The sequence below is a fragment of the Cyanistes caeruleus genome, chromosome 1, assembly GCF_971803275.1.
Source record: "Cyanistes caeruleus chromosome 1, bCyaCae1.hap1.1, whole genome shotgun sequence".
NCBI classification, from domain to species: Eukaryota; Metazoa; Chordata; class Aves; order Passeriformes; family Paridae; genus Cyanistes; species Cyanistes caeruleus.
The window spans coordinates 87,499-112,223 of record NC_141701.1 but is presented as its reverse complement, the minus strand read 5'-3'; the positions used below and the strand labels follow the sequence as shown (position 1 = coordinate 112,223).

Sequence of the window (24,725 nt, the reverse complement as noted above, 5' to 3'; positions counted from 1 at the left end):
GTTGTGTTCCCTGAATTCCTGTTAAAAGGGACCAAGGCCTAAGGCGTGGAATCCCCTACAAAATACATGGAATGTACAGTTCTGTAGTAAAAAAATAACAAGGCATTGTGGCACTATGTATAATCCATCTCCTATTTCCTGATGCATGTGAATTGCTCCTCCACCAAATCCAGCCTTGCACTGGGATAATGGGATCAAGACTAGTTAAGAGAGAAGTGAAAAGTGAAAAGATAGTTTAAAAGCCAGTTCTGTCTCCCTCAGGAACACAAATATCAGCCAGAAGCAATGTGATTGCTTCCATCTGATTTGGAGAGGAATTGCTTTTCCAATACTGGATGATTTGATCCAGAACTGGAGAACCAGCCTGGCAGTCAGCAGCTTCATGAGACCAAATCTGACCCAGGGCCTCAGAGCTCTGCCAGCTGCAGGCAGGTGATCCCAGGAGCTAGAACAGAGCAAAACAAAATTGAAAAAAATCCATGAACTAAGTGTAGAATCCATCTGAATTCGGCAAGATGGGCTGTAACAGGAGAAATTTTATTTATTCCTTGACCTGAACTCAGCTCACACCCATCAAAGTGACAAAAGGTGATAAATATCCTTTGGGGTTCCAGGTAATTTCTTCCCTTCTGCTTTACCTGGCAGGGAATGTTTTTGGAAGATTAATGAAATAATCTTCCGGAATTTCGTGTGTGTATATGCGTGTGCATATGTGTGTATAGCTATTTATTTACTTACTTACTTACTTATATCTATAAACCAGCATTTTTCATGCAAACTGAATTCATTGACATGGTATTGTTCTTCTTGCAACCCAGGGAATTAAAGGATGCCAACAATTAATGGAATCACAGAAGTACAAGATGGTTTGGGTTGGAAGGCACCTTAAAGCTCATCTTGTTCTACCCCGTGCCCTGGGCAGGAACACGTTCCACCAGACCAGGTGGCTCCAAGCCATGGAACATACACAGGGCTGGGGCAGACACACATGGGGGCACAAACACAGCTTCTGGTTTTTATTTCAAAGTTCTGAGTTGTGGGTCTGTTTAGGAGGAAATAACCCCCCCCCACACACACACACAGTAAGTGCAGGGTTTTCCAGGCCCCCTCCAAACATCCCCTGCAGGCTCCCCCTGATCATCCCTGCCAGGCCAGCAGCCCACCCCCACTGCTGTATTCAGTGGTACCAGGACACCTCCAGCTCCATATCTGTGTTCTCCTATTCTCAGGGAAACCCATGAGGATCAGTTTGCTTTTGCATCAAATTTACTTCTTTGCTGGTACCATTTTCTCTGCTTATTCATAAACACACCGAGCACCACAAATACTTTGGAAACTCAAATGACTCCTTACTGTAAAAACTGGGAGCAGAGCCTAACCCCCATCTGGGTGCACCCTCCTGTCAGGTAGTTGCAGAGCAATGGGAGAGTTCTTCCAAATCTGTGCAGCCCAGCTGCACAGGTGTTTCCGGATGTCCCTCCAAACATACCACCTGCAAGATTAGTTTTCTGCCCATTTAGTCCTTGTGCTGGCAGTGGAGATGTCCTGGTCACAGTTTTTAGATGTCTTCTCTAGACTGAGGAATCAGAGTTCAGGCATAAACCACCTTTTTTTGGGACATGAGAAATAAAACTTCCATATCCTCAGCCCACTCTGGCTTGTGAGTTCCTCTTGAATCTGTGTAGTGCTGGCATTTTCCGTGGTCCTACCAAATAACAGTCAATTACCTGATGCTTATTTAAAGCTCAGTCTTCTCCCTCTTCGTTTATAACTGGAGTAAAATAATTGTATTAATCAATATAAAATTGCTTTGCCATTACCAGCATGACATTTCCTCTGCTCTTTTGATTATGCAGCAGTACCACGGACTTCTTCTGATGCTTCTTCCTTTTAATGTTGCAGTTGGTCCTTTGTCTCTGTACACTGAGCACTGTGAACAGTTTTCTGTGGGACCATTTTCCGCTTTGTGGGTTATATCTGGATGAGTTGAACATCTTGGATATTCTTCTATCCAAGATGAGTGGAACATGGGAGCAAGTCCTTAAAATGACATGACACTGGTGGAATAGCTAAGAGCAGGAATATTGGTGACTTGAGAATCCTAAAATCACAGAATCCTAGGATGGGCTGAGTGGGAAGGGACCTTAAAGACCATTTTGTTTCACACCCCTGCGATAGGCAGGGGCACCTTCCACCAGAGATACATACTGGCGTGCTCTGTACTTTTTTCTCTTACACAGAGAGAAAAAGGCAGAATTAGAGTGGGAAGATTGAATGCAGACAATTCAGACTGCAAAGGCAGCTGCATGTGTGGACTATAAAGATGATTATCTGTTGCAATGCATCACATATGGGCCTGTTGGATTTTCCTATCCTTATATTAAGACTATAATTTTTCCTCTTGTTTCATGCAGCTTTATCAGGAGTTTCAGTTTAGAGCAGGAGTAACTTGTGGGAGTTTGAGGCAGGAGTAACAAGCACTGCTGCGTGCTAGGCAGGTGGTCATATAAGAACTTGAAACTAGTTTATCCTTACAGCTGAGTTACAGTCTGAGTCTGAAGTCTTTATCTTCCTCCCAGTCCACGGCAATCCTTCCCATTTTGGAAGCAGAAGTGTTGGATGGCAACAGCAACAGCAGTGACCCTCAAGTTCTGTGCTCACTTTCAGTAATGTAACTTAGCAGGAGTCACTCACCCTTTGGGGATCATGAGGAAGTCTCTTCTGGCACACACCTCAGTGGTGGGATGCAGGAAGAGAAGATTCCAGCACTGACATTAGTTCAGAGTCTAAAGCCAAAGTGCTTTGAGCAATCTGTGGATCAGTCAGATATTACTGTTGTGGCACAACAAGCTTTTCTTTCAAAAATGGGTTAAAATCAGATTTATCTACAGTCTTAAATGATTGTCCCCTATAGACGATTATCAAATATTGCATGTGAGCCCCTTCAGCTCTGTTTTTTCTCAACACAAGGAGAGAGAAGACGTGATCACATCCTTTGTTTTTTATTTCTTCATCTCATGAAGACTCCTCTGCCTTCTGACTGTGTTACAGCAGCAGGACACCCTTATACTCACCTGCACCCATGCGCCACCTATTTCTGTTCATGTGCTGAGGTGGTTATAACACCCAATTTATAAAGGTCCAGAGGGTGCCCTTGTGTTCAAGCAGGCACTTTTCGTTTAGTTATTTACTATGTGTAATTTCGTTACATTACACATAGTAAATAACTTCTGTAGCACTTGAAAATTAATTTTAATGGAGTATAGATAATAACCACCTACAGCTTTGCTCTTGACTTTAAAACAAATGATAAATTGAAGCTTAGCAACCAACAGCCTAAAAGAGAAAGTTGGGCATTCTGTTGGATGCATTGGCCTTACTTATCCCAGGGCTGCCTGGTTGATTTGTTCCTTATTTTGGCCCAAAACAGTTAACTGTGTGAAGGTAATGGTTAAGTGACTCACACCTTTGCCTAATTTTAGGCTCCCATGCCTTTGGATTGAACTTTCTCCAGCATTGCTCCATGTTTTTTTAATCTCTGCCTTTGCTCTATGGGGAAGATGTGTTGCTGTCGTGACACCGCTCTCATGGATGTTTTTTCTTTCCCTCCAGCTTTCCCTCCCCTGATGGCTCGTCGATCCCAAAGCTCTTCACAGGGGGACAACCCCCTTGACCCCAACTACCTTCCCCCCCACTACAAGGAGTATTACCGCCTGGCCCTGGATGTGCTCACAGAGGAGGGGAAGGAGAGTTACCAGCGCTTCCTGGCCGAGGAGGCAGCCCCCGATTTCCTCTGTAGCTCTGAGGTAGATCACATAATCCAGAACCTCCAGAAGCCGCAGTACGCCAACCAGGAGGGCAGCACGGACACTGCAGGGGACAATGACATGGATGGATCCTCCGGGACTTACTGGCCCATGAACTCAGATCTTGCTGTTCCTGAGCTTGACCTGGGCTGGCCGATGGTCTTTGGGTTCAGGGGAACAGAGGTGACAACACTGGTGCAGCCACCCCCACCAGACAACCCCAGTATTAAAGAGGAGGCTCGCAGGATGATTCGAGCAGCTCAGCAGGTAAGACAGGGAAAGCCCAGATAGAGCAGAGGTAAATCACACGTGTGCCAGAGAAGCATCAGAATAGAGAATCATAATGCAGTGGTTTGAGCTTTAAGCTCACCCAGTTCCACTCCCCTGCCATGGCAGGGACACCTTCCACTAGACCAGGTTACTCCAAGCCCTGTCCAACCTTGAACACTTCCAGGGATGGGGCAGCCACAGCTTCTCAGGGCAGGCTGTCCCAGAGCCTGCCACCCTCACAGGCAACAATTTCTTCCCGATATTTAACTCTGCGCTCTGGCAGTGGGAAGCCACTCTCCCTTGTTTTGTCACTCCAGGCCCTTGTCCAAAGTCCCTCCTGAGCTCTCTTGGAGCCACTTTAGGCACTGGAAGGTGCAGTATGGTTTCCCTGGAGCCTTCTGTCCTTCAGGCTGAGCAACATCAGGTCCTCTGACAATTCTCTTAACTTTGCTTCCAGAACCTGACAAAGGAGCAGGACTGTTCAAATCCACCATTGACTGTACTAAAGCTTGGCTCTGCTCTGCTGTCATGGCACAGTGTCCAAGGCCATGCTAAAATACACCAAGAGTTCACAGAACTCCAAAACATTAGAGATTGGAAGGGACCTCTGGAACTGGATCTGTCCGCCCCCCTGCTCAGAGGAGGTCAGTTAGAGAGGGTCACTCAGGTTGTGTCCTTGAGCATCTCCAAGGGTGGAGACTAAACCTCTCTGTTCCCATAATGATGAATCCCAGAGGCTTTTCTGTAACTGAACTGTAATTTCCTGTGTTTCAGTTTGTATCTTATCCTCTCCCTGGACACCACTGAGTTTGGCTCCTTCTTCCTTACACCCTTTCCATCAAGTATTTATATCCAGGGAGCTAGGAAGGACAGGAAGGCTGACCTGTGAAGCTGCTTCCCATATAATCAGCACATGGATGCAGCTGATTAGTGGCTGCCTGAATGCTGGCCAGGAAGTTACCTAAAAATGGCACGTGGATGTTGGCATGGGGGGACCAGCTCCACACACCATCCAGTGTGATTACATGGCCAAAAAATCAATGGAATCATTGGATTGATGAATCAGGAAACACCCAGGGAGTTTTCCCCTCACCTGCATACACAGAACATGCACCTTCCTGGACAGAAATTACCTTTCCAGTTTGGGGTCCACAGTGCTTAATGGGACCTTTAATTGGGATGTTTCCTGTTTCAAGAGGAAGCTGAGATGGGGAAAGTGCAGCTTTGGGGCGTGAGAAGCTGGGATACATGGTTGGTCAGGGCATGAGCCAGCATGGGTGGCTGACGTGTCCCTGCATCCCTTCCCCAGGTGGTGGCCATTGTGATGGACATTTTCACGGATGTGGATCTGCTCTTTGAGGTGCTGGATGCTGCTTCTCGCCGAGTGCCTGTCTACATCCTGCTGGATGAAATGAACTCCCAGCTTTTCCTTGACACAGCTGCTAAGTGCAGAGTCAACCTGAACTATGTGGAGGTGAGCCAAGACCTGTCCTACCTGATTTGTGTTCTAAGGGGGTGTGTCCTGCAACACAGAGGGCCAGTATGGCAGGAAACACCTGAGAAAGGGGAGAATGGGCCGTAGCCTGGTGAAAGATGAGTATGAAGAAAGTGAGGAGAGCTGGCATGACATGAGGTGAAGGCTGAAGACGTGTTGAGAAAGGGTTTTGTTCATCGGTGTGTCTGCAGGCAGAACCACTGGAGCTAGAGAATAATCCCAGTGGCAGGATGGAGGTTAAAACGAGACAGGGAAGGAGGGTCACAGGAGGGAATGAGGGTCCCATCTGAGTCAGTGCCTTTCTGGTTTGCAGTTCCTGAGGGTGAGGACAGTGTCTGGCCCAACCTACTACTGCCGCACGGGGATGTCCTTCAAGGGGCACCTGAAGGAGAAGTTCCTGCTGGTGGACTGCATGGTGGTGCTGAGTGGCAACTACAGGTGAGGAGCCCTGTCCAGTTCAGAGAAAGAGACACTCAGGTACTTTGTGCAAGGGGCTGTCTACAGAGGAGCTCAGCTCCCATCTGATCCATTCCAGGGAGAATTTGCCATAGAGTAAGGAATGTAAGATTTGCGTCTTAGTCTGGATCAAATGAATTTAGACCTCCGCACACAGAATCATCAAGTCACAGCATGGTTTGTGTGGGAAGGGACCTGAAAGCTCATACTGTTCCACCCCAACAGCCCCACATGGGCAGGGACACCTTCGACTAGACCAGATTTCTCCAAGCCTCATCCCATCTGGCCTTGGATACTTGCAGGGACAGGCCAGCTTCTCTGGACAACAGAGAGGTGGATGGTTTTAGTGATGGGTGGTTTTAGTTAGGATTGAGATCAGCCATTACCATCCTTTTGGGAACAACAATCTTACCAGCTAAGGCATTCATTTTTGGAAGAATAAATTTTTTTAGAGAATTGCAGTAGAAGAATTTCTCCTTCACATATTGAAAGCATGATGGGATATCACGCTGTCATGCTCTAAGAATGTAATAATAGAGTCACAAAATGGTTTGGGTTGGATAGACCCTAAAGCTCATAGGGCTTCTCCCCATGCTGTTGGCAGGAAGACCTTCTAGGCCAGGTTGCTTAAAGCCTACCATGAGTTACCTCTCTTGGTGGAAGATAAGCAAATAGAATTAAGGGTATTTTAAAACACAGCATTTGAAGGAAAATATATAAGAATCTGATTAAAGTGCATATTCCTTGATAATAAGATTCCACTTTGGCTTTTTTCCCTGATGTTTGAAAAGAATTACATTTGATGCTGTACCAAACAACTAACTGTTCCAATTGGATCATTTTTTGTTTATGAGAGCATCAAGGTAATTGTTCAGGACTACTTCTGCCACACTCCCATGTGCTTTGGGCTTTCAAATATTGTGTCATTTCTGAAGTGGGAAGTTGTGGAAGTGTTCAAGATGATACTCAACAAAGCTTGGAGCAACCTGGGCTAGTGGAAGGTGTCCCTGTGCATGGCAGGGGGGTGAAACAAAGTGTGATGGTCCCTTCCAACTCAAACCAGTCTGGGATTCTGAGAGACAGGCTGGTGAATTGGTAAAGCAGCATTCTGCCACTTCCACACGGATATGAGGGACAAAAGTTTTGCTCACTGAAGAACACTGAGCAGCAGTTTTTTGGGAAAAGTACTCCAATTTGCAGTGGAGGTAGATGCACCAACTAAAGAAGTCCTTGAGCCCAGACAACCCCAAACCAAGCTTCCTTCACATTAAGAATTAAAAAATCTGTGGGAAATAAAAAAAAAAAGACAGTAGTTCTAAGGGTTTTGGTTAAGCCCAGCAGCCAGCCAAGGTGGGACACAAATGGTCCCTCATGATTCCCAGCAGGATGTGGTGAAGAACTGTAAAGGTGAGAACATTCCTGGGTTGTGATACAGTTTTAACAGCTACAGCAAACCTGCGCACACAGACGAGACAAAATAAGGGGTCTCTTCTCTGCTTCCCACTGGTCACCAGATAGGGAAAAATGATGACTTGGGAAGATGAATGCCAGAACACTGAACATCTTCCTCTCTCATCTCCAGCCCAGTTCCTTCTGTTCAGTCCCCCTCAAACTGTGTGGGTGGAAGGATTGTGCCACCCCAGGAGTAAGATCTTGGGTTTGTCTTTTCAGAGGTTCATGTCGGCACAGCTCCCCAGCCTTTGGGGTCCCCCTGACTGGGGTCACCCTGCCAGGTGCTGAGGGTACACACTGACTGTCGTTCAGGTCATTCCTGACAGTGTTAAAGACAGGAACATCTACTTCACATAGGGATTATCATCAGCTCACGCTCTGAGTGACACAACTGACTGGCTTTTTAGAACAGAAACCATTTTTTGCCTTGTAAAATTTCTCTGCAAAGATGTGATCCCATATCAATCAAGCTACTAGATTTGGGACCAGTCATGTGTAACAAGTAGCTGCAGGGGAAATTACTACTGTTATTTTGCCCTATTTCTGCCCAACCAGAAAATGTAGAATTTGCTTCAGGTGAGCAAATGTTTTAATGAAAACCAGTACAGCTGAGTTACTCAGTGGTGTCAGGAAAATTAATCCACGAACACCAGAGGTTTAGGTCCAAAAAGGAGACAGAGGAGTCCTTTTACTTTATTAGAATAAAGGGAGAGGCCATGGGCCATTCCCCTGGGGTCTCTCAAATTTTTGGAGGGCGCAGCCTCCTTTTTATCCTAATTCTCGGCCACTTGTCCCTTCTCTCTTGCCCCATAGGCTGAGGTACTTGAGAGGTACAGGCTTCCCTGAACGCCTGATACCTGGGATACCTTTTCCCCCCCCCACGCATAATCCCTTCTTAATTCTTAACTTTTGTGGAATTCATGATACTCTTTCAGTGCCTCTTTGATCTTTTAGTGGAATCCATCCCATTGTTTCCGTTGTCTTTTACTGATAGCTGCATCTTATCAGCAGACCCACAGCTTGTTTGTAAAGACAAACCCGTCATTCCTCTCTGTGGTAACACCCTCCATCACTTCTGTTCTCTCTACAGTTTCATGTGGTCCTTTGAGAAGATTCACAGGAGTATTGCACACATCTTCCAGGGTGAGCTGGTGGCCAGCTTTGATGAAGAATTCCGCATTTTGTTTGCACAGTCAGAACCTCTCATTCCTCCAGCCAATGTCTTGGCAAAGGCAGAAAATTCGTTCGCCATGGCTCCCTTTGGCAATAACATGCCTTTCTTTCCCAAAAAAGGCCCCCTGATGTTCCAGAGGGATGAGAGTCTCTTCCCCTCCTTCATGGACAGAGTAGATCCGGACAGGTACTTCCTCTCCAATTTTCGACGGGATGACATGCTGCGGCACACTGTGGAGGGATCAGCCATGCGGATGTATAAAAAGGTGGAAATGGAGAATTCCCAGATGGATCCAGTCAGGGGTTTCCTCCGTTCCAAGCAGCTGGAGCTGGATGCTTTTAAGAGACACAGTTTTGCAGAAGGAACGTTTGAAAATTTTGCTTCTGCCAAACAGTACACCCGGCAGATGTTCATGAACAACATGGACGAGTTCAAAATCCAATCCAGTCATTTCCAGAAGGACCAGTTCTACCAGTACCAGTTTGAACATCCCCATCTTTCTGGCAGACCTCAGGGATTCTTTGAGAGGATTCGAGGTGGGAGGCCAGGATTCAATGAACTGGAAGACTATGGAGAGGGACCCCGATACCCTGAACTGGAGCCCAGTTTCCCACAAGAGGGTTTCCCCTTACGGCTGGATTACGTGCCCTCAAATTCTTCCAGGGAGGTGAGACACGGCTCTGACCAGCTGAACCCTGCGGGCAATGGCCCCATGGGAATGATGCTACGGAGGCAGAATATAGGACAGAAATTCATTTGCCAGACTTCTCCCACGCAGAAGCAGAGCCTGGAGCAGCGCCTGTTCCTACAGGACAAGGATGAAGACCAGGATGATGACAAGAGCATGCAGGAAAACAGAACAGGGTTACGGAACTGGAGGATTTCTTCGTACCTCAGTGCATACCAGTCTGAACCAGATGAAGGGCTCCCAATGCCGATGGAGTCCGAGGCATATAACGATGCTCTTGGGGATCCCCTCACAAAGCACCCCACCGACCTCGTCCCAGCCTTCAAATCCCCCATGCCTTTCAATAGCAAGGCACTGGGAATTGACAGTGCCAAAGAATCTGCAGATCCTGATAGAGCAGGTGAAGAAAACTCTATAATGAAACCAGATGCCTTCAGGTCCAGGATAAATCCCTTGATCCAGAGGAGCTCCAGGCTCAGGTCCTCTCTGATTTTCAGTGCTGCCAAATTAGATCAACCCAACACCACAATAGAAAAGGTGCAGATGATCCAAAAAGAGCAAATGTCCAGTGAGTTAACAAAGGACAATGAAACAGTGAAGACAGCTGCCTCCTCCAAAGTGGCTGAGCTGCTGGAGAAGTACAAAGCTGTGGGCAAGGACATGGAACGGGGCACAGTCACCCACACCAAAGCTGTTTCAGGTTACCTACAGGAGGAATCACAGAACACAGAGAAGAAATGTACCAAATCTGTGCAGTATAAGATTCTGGAGAGCAGGGTGCTGGACTCCAAAGACTCCTGCAGTACTTACAAAATGCATGGAGAGTTGGACAGAGCATTTGGAATGGCCTCATCCACCCCCCAGCTTGGGGATGTGTTGAGTAAAGATCCCCTGGCACATCTTGGCACTAAGGTGGACAAGCTGTCATCCCGATTTTACCCCATTGAGAACAAACCTCCTCTTCCAGAGAAGGAGAGCCTGATATTTGTAGGAGACACTCAGAAATTGGCTCTTCCAGAGAAGAAGGACAGAGTGACCTTCAGAGAAGACTCTCCAAAATTAGTCAACACAGAAATGAAGAAACCACAGGTTAGGGCAAGTACTGCATCCTCAGTTCTAGAAAGCCTGTCTAGAAGTCAAGGGTCTGACAGCTCTCTCAACAAATCTGAGGAAGACTGTTCAAAACAAGAGCAGAACCCCATGGAGTTTCTAAGAAAAGGGTCCCTACGGCTGAAGCAGCTTTTGAACCCTAAAGGTGAAAAGAAATTGGAGGAGGAACCTGCTTCTGAGAGTGGGAAATGTGACAAGCAGGCAGTGGTTCTCAAACGATCATCGATAGCGGATGGCCAGGAAGCAATGGAAGAAGAAAAAACCCACAAATTCACAGCACCTCTCCCTCCCAAGAGCAGCCAGACAACACAAGGGAGGTTTCCTTCCTCCACAGCCAACATCCTGTACAGCAGCAACTTGCGTGACGACACCAAGGTGATCCTGGAGCAGATCTCTGCCAACAGCCAGAAGAACAGAGCCGAGCTGGCCAAGCAGCTGCCATCCACCAGCAACCCTGACCTCTCCAGGTCAACCACAAGCTTGGAAAGAAAAGGGGAAAAGGAGAAAAGCTGCAACATCCACAGGTCTGAGAGCTTTGGGAGCCAGAAACGGAACCTCCAGAGGCAGCCATCAGAGGATAGAGACACCCTCCTGAAAAAAATGGAGAACATGCGTAAGGAGAAGCGAGTCTACAGCAGGTTTGAGGTGTTCTGCAAGAAGGATGAACACACGAGTCCCAGTGAAGAGGAGTATGACACAGATGCCAAAGACAAGAAAATGGGAAAATTCATGCCCAAGATCCTGGGGACCTTCAAGACCAAAAAATGATCCTAGAAATCCTATTTAATTCCATTTAATCACTGACTGTCACATGGAAACGAGGAAGAAACTTGTCTGTGATGGCTACAAACCGCAGTATGAGGTCAAACTCCAGCATGAGCCTCCCATGGCACAGTTTGCTCAATAAAGTCAGGTGGTATCAAACAACCTTATCACAATATGTTCCAAATAAAACAATTAAAATGCCAACATGCTTAAAAAACAAGTCTGTTACCGTACAAAACTAAGTGATAGTCTCTGTTAAACCCAGGGAATATTTTCAGCAGACAAAACCATTCAAAAAAGAAAAAAAAAAAAAAAAGAATAGAAAATTCAGTACTTGATTTTGGGCCAGAAAAGATAAATGCATACAGACACACACACAGGTATTAACTGGAAAAAGTATTTAAACCTCAGTGGTTTCTCAGGTGAAGTTACTCTTTTTCTGTATCTCACAATGAGTCAGACACCTTTTTGAAGGTTTACATACAGAAAAAAAAAAATAGTCATAATCAATGTTTTGGCCTAGTCTCTGGTTCTGATCTTCCCCAGCAGCACAGGCCCAGCTTTTTTGTATTTTCCAATTCCTGAGCCTGCGGGGGCTGGTTTGCTTGTGGTTTGTTTCTCTGTGTATAGGGAATTACTTATTTTAGGGGCTGAGCTGAAAGAACCTGCTGCGGTGCTAGTGATGGAGAAGAGCTTGGTTTTAGGAGGCTTTTTCAGGTGAGTCTGAGTTTAAATAAGCATCTAAAGTAAAATCCTGCCTTGGCCAAGTCGTGACTTCCTTGACAGTGTAACTGCAGTTCATGAGGTGACAGATCTGGAGCAGCATGAGCAGCTGAGAGAGCTGGGGGGGATAACAACCATTCTTCACAGGCAGAGTAAAACCTCAGGGACAGAGACAAGACCTTCAAGTTAATGAGGAAAATGTATCCAAAATAATCACTGAAACAGGAATATGAAGTTTCCTGTAGTCCCAGTGTAACCTGGAAAAACGTTTACAATGTCGCAGCAATAGCATCTCATGAAATTTTGCTTTCTTAAAGCAAAAACAATAAAAATGTCCAATTCCCTGAAGAAGACTGCCTACCAATAGGCAATTTCCTTCTCAACACAGTAAATGCTGCTTTGAAAGACAAGATTTTATGCAGTGCCATATAAAGAACTTATTATTACAATATTACACACAACAGAAGCTAATAAAATTAAATATTGTAGAAGAACCCATCTGTATTTCTAATGCTTTTCTACTTGATTTTAACAAAACCAGACCATAATGAACTCTGTTCATCTAGCCTAGAACAGTCATAGAAATGACTGAAGGGTTGTAAGATTACCTGTGAAGAGTTAGGTCTTCACGGTCTTCAGAGAACACTTACCCATTCTACTCAAAAAAATACCCACCATTTAGGCAGACTGCTGAAGAATCCCTGGATGGGCTGGAAGGGACCTTTTAAAGGTCACCCAGTCCCAACCCCTGCCTGCCATGGCAGGGACACCTTCCACTCTCCCAGGTTGCTCCAAGCCCCGTCCAACCTTGAACACTTCAAGGGATGGGGCAGCCACAGCTTCTCTGGGCAACCTGTGCCAGGGCCTCCCCACCCTGACAGGGAAGGATTCTTTCCCAAGATCCCACCTAACCCTGCCCTGTGGCAGTGGAAGCCATTCCCCCTTGTCCTGTCACTCCAGGCCTGTGTCCAAAGTGCCTCCCCAGCTCTCCTAGAGAGGTTGTTTGTTTTTTTTTAGAGGCTGAGAAGGGGCTCAAAGGTCTTCCCAGAGCCACCTTTCCTGCAGGCTGGACACCTCCAGTTCTCCCAGCCTATCTCCAGAGCAGAGGCGCTCCAGCCCTCAGAGCATTTTCTTGGCCTTGCACTTGGCTTTGTTGAACTTTAGGAGGCTCCCCTGGACCCTGAATATGTCTAAAAACACTCAAGTATCAGAATAATGCAGTTTTCTGTGATTTTTTGCAGTAATTCAAACGAGGAATACGAACCGACAGCATTCACTGTTCTCAGGGTGTGAGAGCAAACACACTGTGTCCTTGACTGCTGAGACTGAAGGCAGAGGGGTTGGATTCCCTTTCCTATTAGCTTGTCCAGAGGAAAGAAGGACGTTGTCCTAAGCAATGAATAAAGCATTTCCTCATATTTTGCTCTCCCCTGCTGCCCTTGCTTAGTCAGGAGCTGAAGGATGAGCTGTACTTCACCTGTCTGGAACATCTCCACAGTCACTGCTCAGGATTTTTGGAGGCCTTTGCTATTGGAAGACTCTGCAGCGCAGATTTACTGATGGTTCCATAGGCTTGGGAATAGCTGCCCATGGATGCCTTTGGATCACCCACAGCTCCCATGTTTGCAGTGATCTGGAACATCTTTTTACTGGGCTTCAGAAGGGGACGAACATCTTTACTGCGACACTGAGAGTTTCTAGGATTCTGTATGAGAAAGAAAAGCCAAGAAAAGTTAACAGCCTGGAATCAGCTTTCCAGAATGCAAATAGGACACAGGTTTGGCTTTGGTTAGCACTATCCTCTCAGGAGACAAACACAAACTCAGGGCACATGTAGGATGATCTTCTCCCTCTTCTGCTCTTCTAGTCACAGAAAGTTGTTCGCAATTCCCTAAAGATTCTTCCAAATGCATTGGTCATGTGTACACCTGCATGTGCAGCAAGTCCCATCTTGGGGAATTTTCTCTCAAAACATTTTGGAACGGATTCCAAATCAGAGAGGGGGATTGCAAGTGTGCTAATGGGCATGCTTGAAAGTTTCTGACAACCTGAGCTAGTGGAAGGTGTCCCTGACCACGGGAGAGGGGTGGAAGGTGAGTTTTTTGGTCCCTTCCAACCCAAGCAGTGTATGATTCTGTGAATCTGTGGTGCCTCCTTCCATACTCTTCCTCTGTCATAAGCTTCCTCCGATCACCACTGCAGGTGCCAGCAGTCACCAAGCAGCAGACAGCCAGCTCAGGAAGAAAAAAAGCAGGAGCAAGAGGTCATTAAAGAACCCAGTGAGGGTGATGACTTCAGCAAGAAAGCATGGCCAAGATCAGGGAAGACTGACACCCTCACAGCTCAGCAACAGCAATCCATCAGAACCACAGAATCATGAAACCACAGAATCACTGAGGTTGGAAAAGCCCTCTAAGCCCACTGAGTCCAACTGCTCCCCCAACACGGCCAAGGCCACCGGTAATCCATGTCCCCTAGTGCCACGTCCACGTGGCCATTAAGTCTCCCCAGGGATGGGGACTCCACCACTGCCCTGAGGCAGTCTGTGTCACAGCTGCACAGCCCTTTGCATCTGGGTTTTTTTCCAATATCCAACCCGAACCTCTCCTGGAACCCACTTGAGGCCATTTCCTCTCATCCCGTCACTTGCTTCCTGAGAGCAGATCCTGACCCCCACCTGACTGCAACCTCCTGTCAGGGAGTCGCAGAGACAGAGAAGGTCCTCCCTGAGCCTTCTTTTCTCCACAGCTACTGCTGCTGCTCCAGACTCTGTTCCCTCCTCTGGACACACTCCAACCCCTCAATGGGGCCCCTCCTTTCTTGTTGTGAAGAGCCCAAACTTGCCCTCAGGACTGGAGGTCCCTCAGCAGTGTCCAGCACAGGGGACAGGCACTGCCCTGGGCATCTGGCCACACCGTGGCTGGTACAAGCCAAGTGCCGTTGGCCTCTTGCCCACCTGGGCACACCTGGTCTCATGTTCAAGCTACTGTCATCAGCACCAGCAGGTGACCTTTTCCAGCTTTCCAGCCACTCTGCCTGGAGCACTATATGGAGTTGCTGAGACCCAGGTTACCACAAGTAAGGACTAGAAGTTAAGCTACTCACATTGTAAAGGTTCTGCACACTTGTAGGAGAGAGCTGAGTGTTTATCCATGTGGTTTGTCTCCCTAGTTTTTCATTGTTGGAGATTCTGGACTGTTGAGGTGGTGCAGAACAGTTCCTGATCCCAACACCAGGATTTGCATTTCCTGCAGAAGGAAAAACATGAGAGAAAGTAGGAAAATCAGAAGAACACAGAACACACTGACTGAGGAAGGGACAGTCCCATACTCAACACTCATTCAACAGTGTTTTGTTCTTATGTAATTTCCCTCCCACACTTTCAGCCCCTCATTTTACAATGAAAATTCCCTTACTTTCTTTTACAGCACTCATTCTCTCTTCCCCACACTAGGTGGGTTACACCCCAGTGTAGGAGGGTGGTACCTACTTTGCACAGTGGTGTGTGTGATGGGGTTGTACATCATCACACTAATCTGTGATCTCTGACATACAGTTCCGGCCAAATCCTTGCTCTGGCTAGGTACTTTTGGCTGGTCCCCAGCTGTGGCTCCAGTGTGCACATGTGAAGGGTTTAGAAGAGGGGGTGTTGGTTCTTGCTGGACTTTCCTGATGGGTACAGTCACCGAGCTGAAACCTGGGAGGAGTGTGGATTCAGACTGTCTCAGCTGAATGTTTTCTCTCCACCCTTGCTCCTTTGGAAGGCTCTTTGACTTATTTTCAAGGATCATCTGCAGAACAGAAAAGCTGGTTAGACCTGATACAGAAATACAGCAGAAAAATAAAACATCAAAATAAAGAGGAATACTTATAAATATCTGCAATTTATTTTACAGGGTAAGAAACCATTTTGGAACTAGGTGATCTTTAAAGTACCTTTCAACCCAAACCATTCTATGAATCTTTTTCAGACATCATGTTTCAGAGATTTTTCTTTGCCCTGTGGGAATCTGACATGTAAAGGTCTCTCAAAGATTATGACTGAACTGGAACTGGCTGATCAAACACCAAGGTGTAACTGTGCCAGCAGGTACAGAAAGCCCAGGGGAACACAAAGACAAGAAAATAACAGAATTTTTTAAGTGTGTGCAAGAATGGCAGGTTACCTGGAGGATTAGGATTTGGGAAAATAGGATGGAAGTACCTCATATAATTTATTTCTATATTCTGCCACAGACAGTTGGACATCATCACCCAAAGGAAGGATCACATCAAAATCCAAAGAGGGCTCCTTGGAAGGACAGTGGAATCTGAGAAAATGAGAACACATCATGTAATTCACTGACTGGATATTAAAATTTGAACAGGACTGTTAAACAATCTCATTGTTTAATGTAAATAGGGTTGGAGAAGATAAAGAATTAGCTTTGCCATTTTTTCTGTAATGCATCTAAAGAAAATTCGTGCCAAGGTCAGGTTTGTAACGTATCAGAATGTATCAGGGGAAGCTGCATACTGGTGTCAGTCTCACCTTCTCACATAAGGATGCTGCAGAGCCTCCTCTGCTGTGAGCCGTTTGTCGGGGTTAAATACCAGAAGTTTCTTCAGCAGATCCAAGGCAGGCAGTGGAGTAGAGGATGGGAAAATCTCCTCAAATGCTACTCGCTGCCTAGAAGTCAGGAAAAAAGTGATACAAGCTCTCAGTGTCTAATTCCCAGTGAGGGCAGGAGTGACAGTTCCAGGATCACATCAAGGTGACACCAGACACGAGTTCACCCACAGTGTGTAATAATCCCTGAATCCTAGAATGGTTTGGCTGGGAAGGGACCTTAAAGCTCACCACTTTCCAGCCCCATGATCCCACAAATCTAGACCTGAGATTATAGAAACATACTTCTCTGTAAGTTACAGAGAAGATAAAATTTAAAAATCTGGTTTTGCATTTTGAAATCCCAAATATAATTGTGAACATAATAAAGAATAAAGTATCTTCCAAAAAATCAGTTTTAAGCACCAAATCTTACTCATCTTGTAAATAATTTTTATTTAAGGAGACAACTTAGAGCCCCTTCCAGTGCCGTAAGAGGCTCAAAGACAGCTGGAGAGAGACCCTGGACAAGGGCCTGGAGTGACAGCACGAGTGGAAAGGGTTTCCCACTGCCAGAGGGCAGGGTTAGATGGGGTATTGGGAAGAAATTATTGCTTGTGAGGGTCCTGAGGGAGTGGAATGATTTCCTGGAGAAGCTGTGACTGCCCCATCCCTGGAAGTCCGGGGGGATGGGGCTTGGAGCAACCTGGTCTAGTGAAAGGTATCCCTGTCCATGTCAGGGGGGCGGAATGAGATGATTTTTTAAGGTCCCTTCCCACTCAAACTTCTGACTGTTCCATGACTCCATGGTCCTACATTAGATGATTTGAGACACAGGAACACCTCAAACTTACCGGGAACTCATGTGGCTAATAACTGAGGCCTTGTACTCTGACTGCAGAGCCAAAATATCTGCAATAATAAAAAGACACTGTCACTGCCAAGATGAGGATTGGCAGAGCTACACAGTTTGTGATGGAAAGCCAATATTTGATATTAACATAGGAAATTATCCTCATAAAACTCAGTTGGAGATCTGTGGAAGGGAGATGGAATATTTACTAACGAATTTTCTAAGCTGATTTTTGAATTCCTATTTATTAATCATACACTTCATAAACTTGCATTCTCATAGTAACAGATGCAGAAGCACCACAATATCTGAATTTCTTATTTTCCTCTAACACTAACATTCAAGATGAAGATTTTCATTTCTGTAATGAGAGATACCTTCTTCCTTGACCCAGCAGGGCTGCTTTCTTCCATTCTTAACCCCTTCTCTAGATACCTTTCCCCACAGCAGAGTCCCACCTTCTGGGGATGGAGCAGGGATGACCCTCAGGATCTGCTCTATTTGATTCATTGTTGATGTTCCAGGAAAAAGTGGCTTTCCAAGCAGCATCTCTCCGAGAATACAGCCAATGCTCCACATGTCTACACCCTTAGTGTAACTATGAACAGGAGTAGAACAGAGGTAGGTTTAAATCATGCAAATATTTTCCTGTACCTGGTACTCACATCACCTACATTGATTTATTTGCTATAAAGCTTACCTGGTGATTTCTTACATATAAATGCTCACAGGTTTGAACTATAAATTGAATAACATTTGGGAATCATGAGTCTGGCAAGCATGAAACAGAAAGATTTATCCTACTCAAAGTCTAGTCTAAGAAATCATAAAAGAAAATATATTATAGAGAAATGCCAGAACAAGGTCTGGCATTATTAAAGGTAATGCCAGAACAAGATACTATATCCTCTTCATATGACCAAGGATGAAGATACACATTCCTCTTACTTTGGTCATAATGCATATACAAAGTAGTTACAGTTCCTTAAGAATTACATTTTTAAGCAAAGCAAATACCAAACAGTGGGTATAGGACAGTTTGCAAAACATCCACATTTAAATCCCATCCATATTGGGATACTACCCTTCATCTATTTATTTATGTTTCTGTTTTTCATATTTTATTGAAAAAAAGGACTAAGCCTGACTAACAGGTAGCTGGTTTAACATTTGATTAGGGAATATTTTATGAAGGTCTATCAAAAAACACTGCTTTAATTTGGAAAAGAGGACTATGTTCTCAAGCAGATTTTGTAAAGCTGTGGGTTTTAAGGGAGAAGAAAGAAGTTTGGTGGGAGAAAGGAGGACAAACAGATGAGCTGCTCAAGTATGTACACTGACACTCTAAGAACACAGGAAGAACATGTACACATTCATAAGAGGTTTTTCTGCCACAAAAGTTTAATCGTATACTGAGAAAACAGACTGCTGACATGACACTGCATATGGTGACACTGAAAATTAAAAGACTGAAGACTTTTAGACAAAAAAATTTGTAAGTAGTGAAGTGCCAGCTCGAACCCCTTCACTTACTTGCGAGAGGCCAGCAGGATCTCAGGGGCTCGGTACCAGCGCGTGGCCACGTACTCGGTGAGTGCAAGGCTGGGCTGGTCCTCGCTCAGCTGGCACAGGGAACGGGCCAGGCCAAAGTCACACAGCTTCACACAGCACTGTGCATCCAGCAGGACATTGGAAGGCTGGATTGAACACAGCAGAATTAATTAGCCTTTTACTCTCGGAATAGCAGATTATTATCAAGATTCTTTTCCTAGTCTCATGCTTGTATACTTCTGCATACTTTTCCTGGAGAAAAGGCTCCAGGGGAGATCTTAGAGCCCTTTCCAGTGCCTAAAGGGGTGCCAAAAGAGCCTGTGAACACAGGCCTGGACAGCACAAGCCAGAATGGCTTCCCACTGCCAGACGACAGGCTTAGATGGGATACTGGGAAGGAATTCTTCCTTGGGAGGGTGGGGAGGTCCTGGCACAGGCTGCCTAGAGAAGCTGTGGCTGCCCCATCCCTCAAAGCTTTCCAGTCCTGGTTGGACAGGGCTTGGAGCAACCTGGGATAGTGGAAGATGTTCCTGTTCATGGCAGGGGGTGGGAGCAGATGGACTTTGAAGGTACCTTCCATCTGAAATCAATCTGTGATTTTATTTAGTGTTCAACAAAATACTGGAGTGAAGGATACAGACTATGACCAAAATGTACCTTCTGATCCCTGTGAATAACATTCCCTGAGTGGATGAATTTAGTTGCCTTCAGGAGTTGGTAGAGAATGTAACACTTGTGGATGTCTTTCAGCAAATTCCCCTTCTTAATCACGGCATGTAAATCTGTCTCTGTAATATATACCAATAATATATTTTCATCAGTAAATATCAGTAGTATCATAAACATTCATGTGTAATCACCACCATACCACTATCAAAGTCATAACAAGAATAACTCCTAAGAGAGGCTGGGTTTGAATGGTTGCTGCAATGCTGAGTCTCACCCATGGACTCAAAGATGAGATAGATGTCTTTGTCATTCTCTGCTTGGATAACATCGAGCAGCTTGATGATATTTGGATGTTCTCCAAATTCCTGCACAGGGAAGAGACATCGCTGTCAAAATCATGCGTTCTGCTTGTGAATCATAAAAAGGGACAATAACCTATTTCAGTTTATATTACTGTCTAGAACAAACACTAACAGGCTATTTCCTTCATTAGGCTTCTTCAGAAATAAACTTAAAAAAAGGATTTGAGTTTGTTCCATAAAAGGAAACCAGTCGATAAAAAAAAATCTCTGTTGAATGGGACATTAGTTCTAACACTCACTCTATACCGTTTATAATAAATTCCAGTCCCCTTTATGCACTTCACTGTTGCTGCTGTATCAAAGAATTATTGGTGGCATGAAAATAGATCATAGTTGCCATCAGCATTCATAGTTAAAAACCCAACCAATCAGACAGAACATGTCAGTCTGAGAGCTGGCTCAGACACTCACAGGCTGCAGCACTGAGGAACTGACCGCATGGAGATCAGACAGCGCACAGAGATACCTGAACGCAGGTATCACACTGCAGGTGAAGTCCATCCTCACACTTTTTGCAGACTGGTAATCTTCATGGGATCATTAAGTTCATCCCCAGCTTTAACAGCTTTTATTTCCCACTTCTGTGCAGCCATGGACACAGTAAACACTTCATAATATTCCAACATTTTATAATGTGCAACATCTAGGAAAGTTCACAAAACAATACATTCACCTGCAGCAACCTGTGACAACACACTCACAAAGCAGTGATACACAGCCAGGCCATCACACACTTTGTTTTCATTCTGAGAACATTCACAGTACCCATCCAAATGATCTATAGAAGGTTTTTACCCAAAAGGGGGCATTGCTCTAGAGATGCAGCCAAATCTTGACAGTGTTACTTGACTGCCATTTAAGAAGGAGAATTCCACTGTCTCACCCTGCCTTGCCCTGGAACTGATGACAGAAAGTCATGAAAAAAATTTCAATCTGCATTAAAAAAAATAAGTTACCTTGAAAAAAACCTTGTCAGGGCCAGTTCTATTAATCTTAGCTTAACGAATAATAATGCTACTAACATACTTACAAAATGACATTCTAAAATTAGCCTAAAATGCACCTGTCGATCTACACTACACTGAACAGCAAACAAAAAACCTGCAAGCAATGACCAGAGCATCAGAGAATCATTCACACCCCAGATTCTACAGCAACTTCTCAATTAGAATAATTAAGATACATAACATAAAATAATAACCTAGTCCATCAAATGACCTTGTGATAAACATCAAGATTGAACAAAGCAACTATTATGCACAGACAAATAAATTAAACATGCAGTTATGAATAACAGAGTATTTTTCACATCTTTTCCTTTCTGAGCCCTCAGTCTCGAACCTCAAGAAAGAGGCTTAAAATAGGAGGGGAAACTAAAAATCTTAAAGTCTATTGAGCACCAAAATTTATAGAAGTACAGGCTGAACAGCACATTAACCTCCCTCTCCCTGCCCTCCGCTACCAAGGGACTCCTTCTTTCCTTCAGAAGAAATATCCTTTTTTCCCCTGCTCCTTCTCCATCCATCCATTCCAGGAGTACTGCACTTTCAGAGATGATCTAACTTACAGGTAATTCACTTCTAACTAATTGTTTCTGTTTCGAGCTTTGAAATTTGCAGCTTCTATTTCAGGCTTCAAGATTGTCTAAAAAGTGAAAAAAAATAATCTCTTTTGGCAGTCTTGGGAAACAGCTCTTCTTTGAGCCCTGCCTCACTTGTGTCCTTAGAAAATCACAAGTTATAACATTATTCCAAAATATTGATGTTTCTACATGTTAAGTCTGAGGAGGAGTTGACAGATAACTGGAGTGCCACTGATAAGGTCAATTATATCAAAACAAGAGCAGTCTTAAGCTATTCCTTGCAGAACTTCCCTTTTTCTTTTGGTTCAATTATTTTAAATTATTTAAATTGCTTACAGCATAATGGAGGAAAACAATTTTGGAGTGTAAATCCCTCTCCCACCCCAGCCCCTTCTCCAAACATGGCAGTTAAAATGTAAGAGAAACGATTTCTATCCACAAAGAAGCAAGAAGTGACAGAAGATGCTGATGTGCTGATGCTGCAGCAGACACATTGCTAAAAATGGAGAAACTAAAAACAAGCCCAAATGGAGAGTGTTTCATTCAGGTGGGTTCACCCTGAAAGGCTCTTTGCCAAGATGGTGCAGAAAAGAAATTGAAGAGTTTTCAACACTAATCAATGACTGCTGCATTTTGGAAAACAATGAGAGAAAAATACTTAGACATCAGAGAGATGATAAAAAATCAGAGAAAAGGAGGAACGTCGACATTACCTGCAGGAACATAATCTCTCGAAATGTTCTCTAGAAATAAAGAAATAACAGTTTATTATCACCTCAAGAGAACAGCAGAACAGAGGTGAAGTTCAATGACAGGGTTAAATCCACTCCTCTTTTGTACATGCCACGATACACAGAGCTTGCTATTTATTGCTTGTTTTTATCGCAATATAGCTGCAGACTGTATTGTTACATACATAATTTTCATCTTTCAGAGACAAAAATCCTGAAAATACCTATGGAATCCCACCATGTCTCAGAATACATCAGGACAATAATTTCTCACCTGAGCATCTGTTCTGTTCCTGAAAGCATCAAAAATCTTTTTAACAGCAACTGTTTCTCCTGTCTTGCGGTCAATAGCTTTCCAGACGATGCCATAGGCCTGCAAAGAAGCACGGACAGGTGAGCAGTGTGCTGACACCTGCATGCAGCTCAGGCCTGCAGAGGAACCAGCATGTGTTCAATGATGGACTGGAAGCAGAGGTGATGGAAGGTACATGGAAGAAAGAGAGATTAGGCCAAGGAGCTACTCCACTCAGGAGACAGACTGAGAGAGTTGGGGGTGCTCAGCCTGGAGCAGAAAAGGCTGCAGGAAGATTTTAGAGCTCCTTTCAGTGCCTGAAAGGGCTCCAAGAGAACTCGAGAGGGTCTTTGGAAAAGGGCTTGGACTGACAACACAAGTTGGAAGAGCATCCCACTGCCAGAAGGCAGGGTTTAGATGGGATTTGGGAATAAATCCTTCCTTGGGAGGGTGCAGAGGCCCTGACACAGGTTGCCCAGAGAAGCTGTGGCTGCCCCATCCCAGGCAGTGTCCAAAGCCAGGTTGGACAGGGCTTGGAGCAACCAGGTCTAGTGTAAGGTGTCCATGCCCATGGCAAGGGGTAGGACTGAGTGGGCTTTAAAGTGTCTTCCAACCCAGGACTCTAAGGACATCAAGGCAGGATTCCCAGTAACACGTGTAGTCCTGGAGCACAGGATCAGGACCTTTACCACACATCAGGCAGTTCAAACAGTAGTACATCAGATAAGTGCTACAGTACTACCCTGCTGGCAATTGGGAAACAGCCTCAAGTTGTGCCAGGGGAGGTTTAGGCTGGATACTGGAAAAAGCCGCAACACAGACTGCCTCAGGGCAGGCGTGGAGTCCCATCGCTGGGGGGATTTAAGAGCCACATGGACGTGGCACTAGGGGACATGGATCAGTGGTGGCCTTGGCATAGCTGGGGGAGCGGTTGGACACCACAGACTCAGAGGGCTTTTCTACCTCAGTGATTCCTTGACTCTGTGAACATAATAAGGGAAATACGAATACTTAAATACTTGTATCAATGCAACTAAACAATAGCAAAGAGCTGCCAGAATAGAAAAGCAGATAACTCGGGAGGGTTTAGAGACTGTCGGAGGACACATATCTTAGAAACTACCATTGGCTCATGTATAAAAATACATTTTATGGAGAAGATATGACTCGAGGCAGTATGATTTGAAGTGATGGGGTTACGGTCAATGTAGAAGGATTTGACAGTCACAGAGAGAACGTACTTTAAGACTCGGATCCATTTTACTATTTACTCTTGACCTCTTACAGTCCTCCGGAGTTCCCCTGGGTCACCTGGAGTTTCCACCAGGCCCTGAGCGACACGGACGCCTGAACTCCCAAACACCCCTTCACCTGCCCGGGATCACCTGGAGCTGTCACGGTACCCTGACCTTCACACGGGCCCCCCGAGCTCTCATGAGCCCTCCCAGGTCCCACGACCAGCCCAGATCCCACAGACCACCCCCTGCCAGGCACTCACCCCCTTGCCCAGGCGCCTTTTGATCTCGTATTTGCGGCACACGAGCGGCTCCACCTCGGGCGGGCTCATGGCGGCACCTCCCTGTGGGCTCCCGCTGCCATGGAAACGGCCCCGCGCACCGCGCATGCGCACAGCCCCGCGGGGCTCGCCGGGCGGTGCCGTGACCTCGGGCGGGCGGCGCGCGAACGCTGAGGGAGGAGAAGGAGCGGAAGGGCCCTTGCAGGGCTTGGGACTCGGGCCTGGAGGAACAGCACGGGGGGAATGGCTTCCCACTGCCAGAGGGCAAAGTTAAATGGGGTCTTGGGAAGAAATTCTTCCCTGTGAAGGTGGAGAGGCCCTGGCACGGGTTGCCCAGAGAAACTGTGGCTGCCCTATCCCTGGTAGTGTCCAAGGCCAGGATGGAGCAGCCTGGGATAGTGGAAGGTGTCCCTCCCATGGCAAGTTGATGGGATTGGACGAGTTTTAAGGTCCGTTCCAAGGTAAAGAATTCTGAGATTAAATTATGCTTCTTTGGGTTTTTTCCCCCCCTAATTTTGATTCTTCTTCCCTACTCCCACCCAAATTCCAACTTTTCTGATGAGGCTAAATATTATTTAGCTTCATTAAACTTACTTAATACAACACTCTTCAGTGAGTGTTAACACTTATGTCACGTTCTCT

General features: G+C 45.5%; 3 protein-coding genes across 40 annotated transcripts in view; 2 read left to right on the top strand and 1 right to left on the bottom strand.

The window, feature by feature from the left end:
* The window catches only part of SACK1H (scaffolding CK1 anchoring protein H), a 25,981-nt gene extending 14,561 nt beyond the window's left edge, over positions 1–11,420 (top strand). For 4 of the 15 annotated variants that reach the window (XM_023920000.2, XM_023919999.2, XM_023920001.2 and 1 more), the window contains exons 2-5: positions 3,613–4,073; positions 5,386–5,550; positions 5,885–6,009; positions 8,570–11,420. In XM_023920000.2, coding sequence (XP_023775768.1) covers positions 3,613–4,073; positions 5,386–5,550; positions 5,885–6,009; positions 8,570–11,219 — 3,401 coding nt within the window. In that variant the 3' untranslated portion in view covers positions 11,220–11,420. Of the gene's footprint in view, positions 1–1,840; positions 2,021–3,612; positions 4,074–4,533; positions 4,721–5,385; positions 5,551–5,884; positions 6,010–8,569 lie in introns of those variants that run through there. The other 11 variants (XM_086875139.1, XM_086875159.1, XM_086875128.1 and 8 more) reach the window with 6 other exon arrangements.
* MAPK15 (mitogen-activated protein kinase 15) lies at positions 8,136–24,220 on the bottom strand. Of its 21 annotated transcripts, none has more exons than XR_015282491.1 (15): positions 24,066–24,197; positions 22,550–22,648; positions 22,258–22,287; positions 19,875–19,965; positions 19,589–19,719; positions 18,914–19,077; positions 17,758–17,978; positions 17,382–17,439; positions 16,471–16,608; positions 16,144–16,249; positions 15,430–15,730; positions 15,045–15,187; positions 13,417–13,644; positions 9,546–11,042; positions 8,136–9,458 (listed from the first exon to the last, which is right to left on the bottom strand). XR_015282491.1 is itself a non-coding variant. In XM_086875200.1 (15 exons), the coding sequence occupies exons 4-14, from the start codon at positions 20,461–20,463 to the stop codon at positions 13,438–13,440; spliced, it is 1,569 nt and encodes a 522-aa protein (XP_086731326.1). In that variant the 5' UTR covers positions 20,464–20,605; positions 22,258–22,287; positions 22,550–22,648; positions 24,066–24,172; the 3' UTR covers positions 8,136–11,042; positions 13,417–13,437. The 21 variants fall into 21 exon arrangements, 18 of the variants coding, with proteins under 18 accessions (XP_086731326.1, XP_086731298.1, XP_023775773.2 ...); XR_015282527.1 differs by having other exon boundaries at positions 17,839–17,978; XR_015282535.1 differs by having other exon boundaries at positions 9,546–10,046; positions 17,839–17,978.
* THUMPD2 (THUMP domain 2 tRNA and snRNA guanosine methyltransferase) overlaps positions 24,216–24,725 on the top strand; it is a 21,764-nt gene continuing 21,254 nt past the window's right edge. For 2 of the 4 annotated variants that reach the window (XM_086875326.1, XM_023920014.2), the window contains exon 1: positions 24,216–24,544. The gene's annotated coding sequence lies outside the window, so the exon portion shown is untranslated. The remainder of the gene's footprint in view (positions 24,545–24,725) is intronic. The other 2 variants (XM_023920015.2, XM_086875333.1) reach the window with 2 other exon arrangements.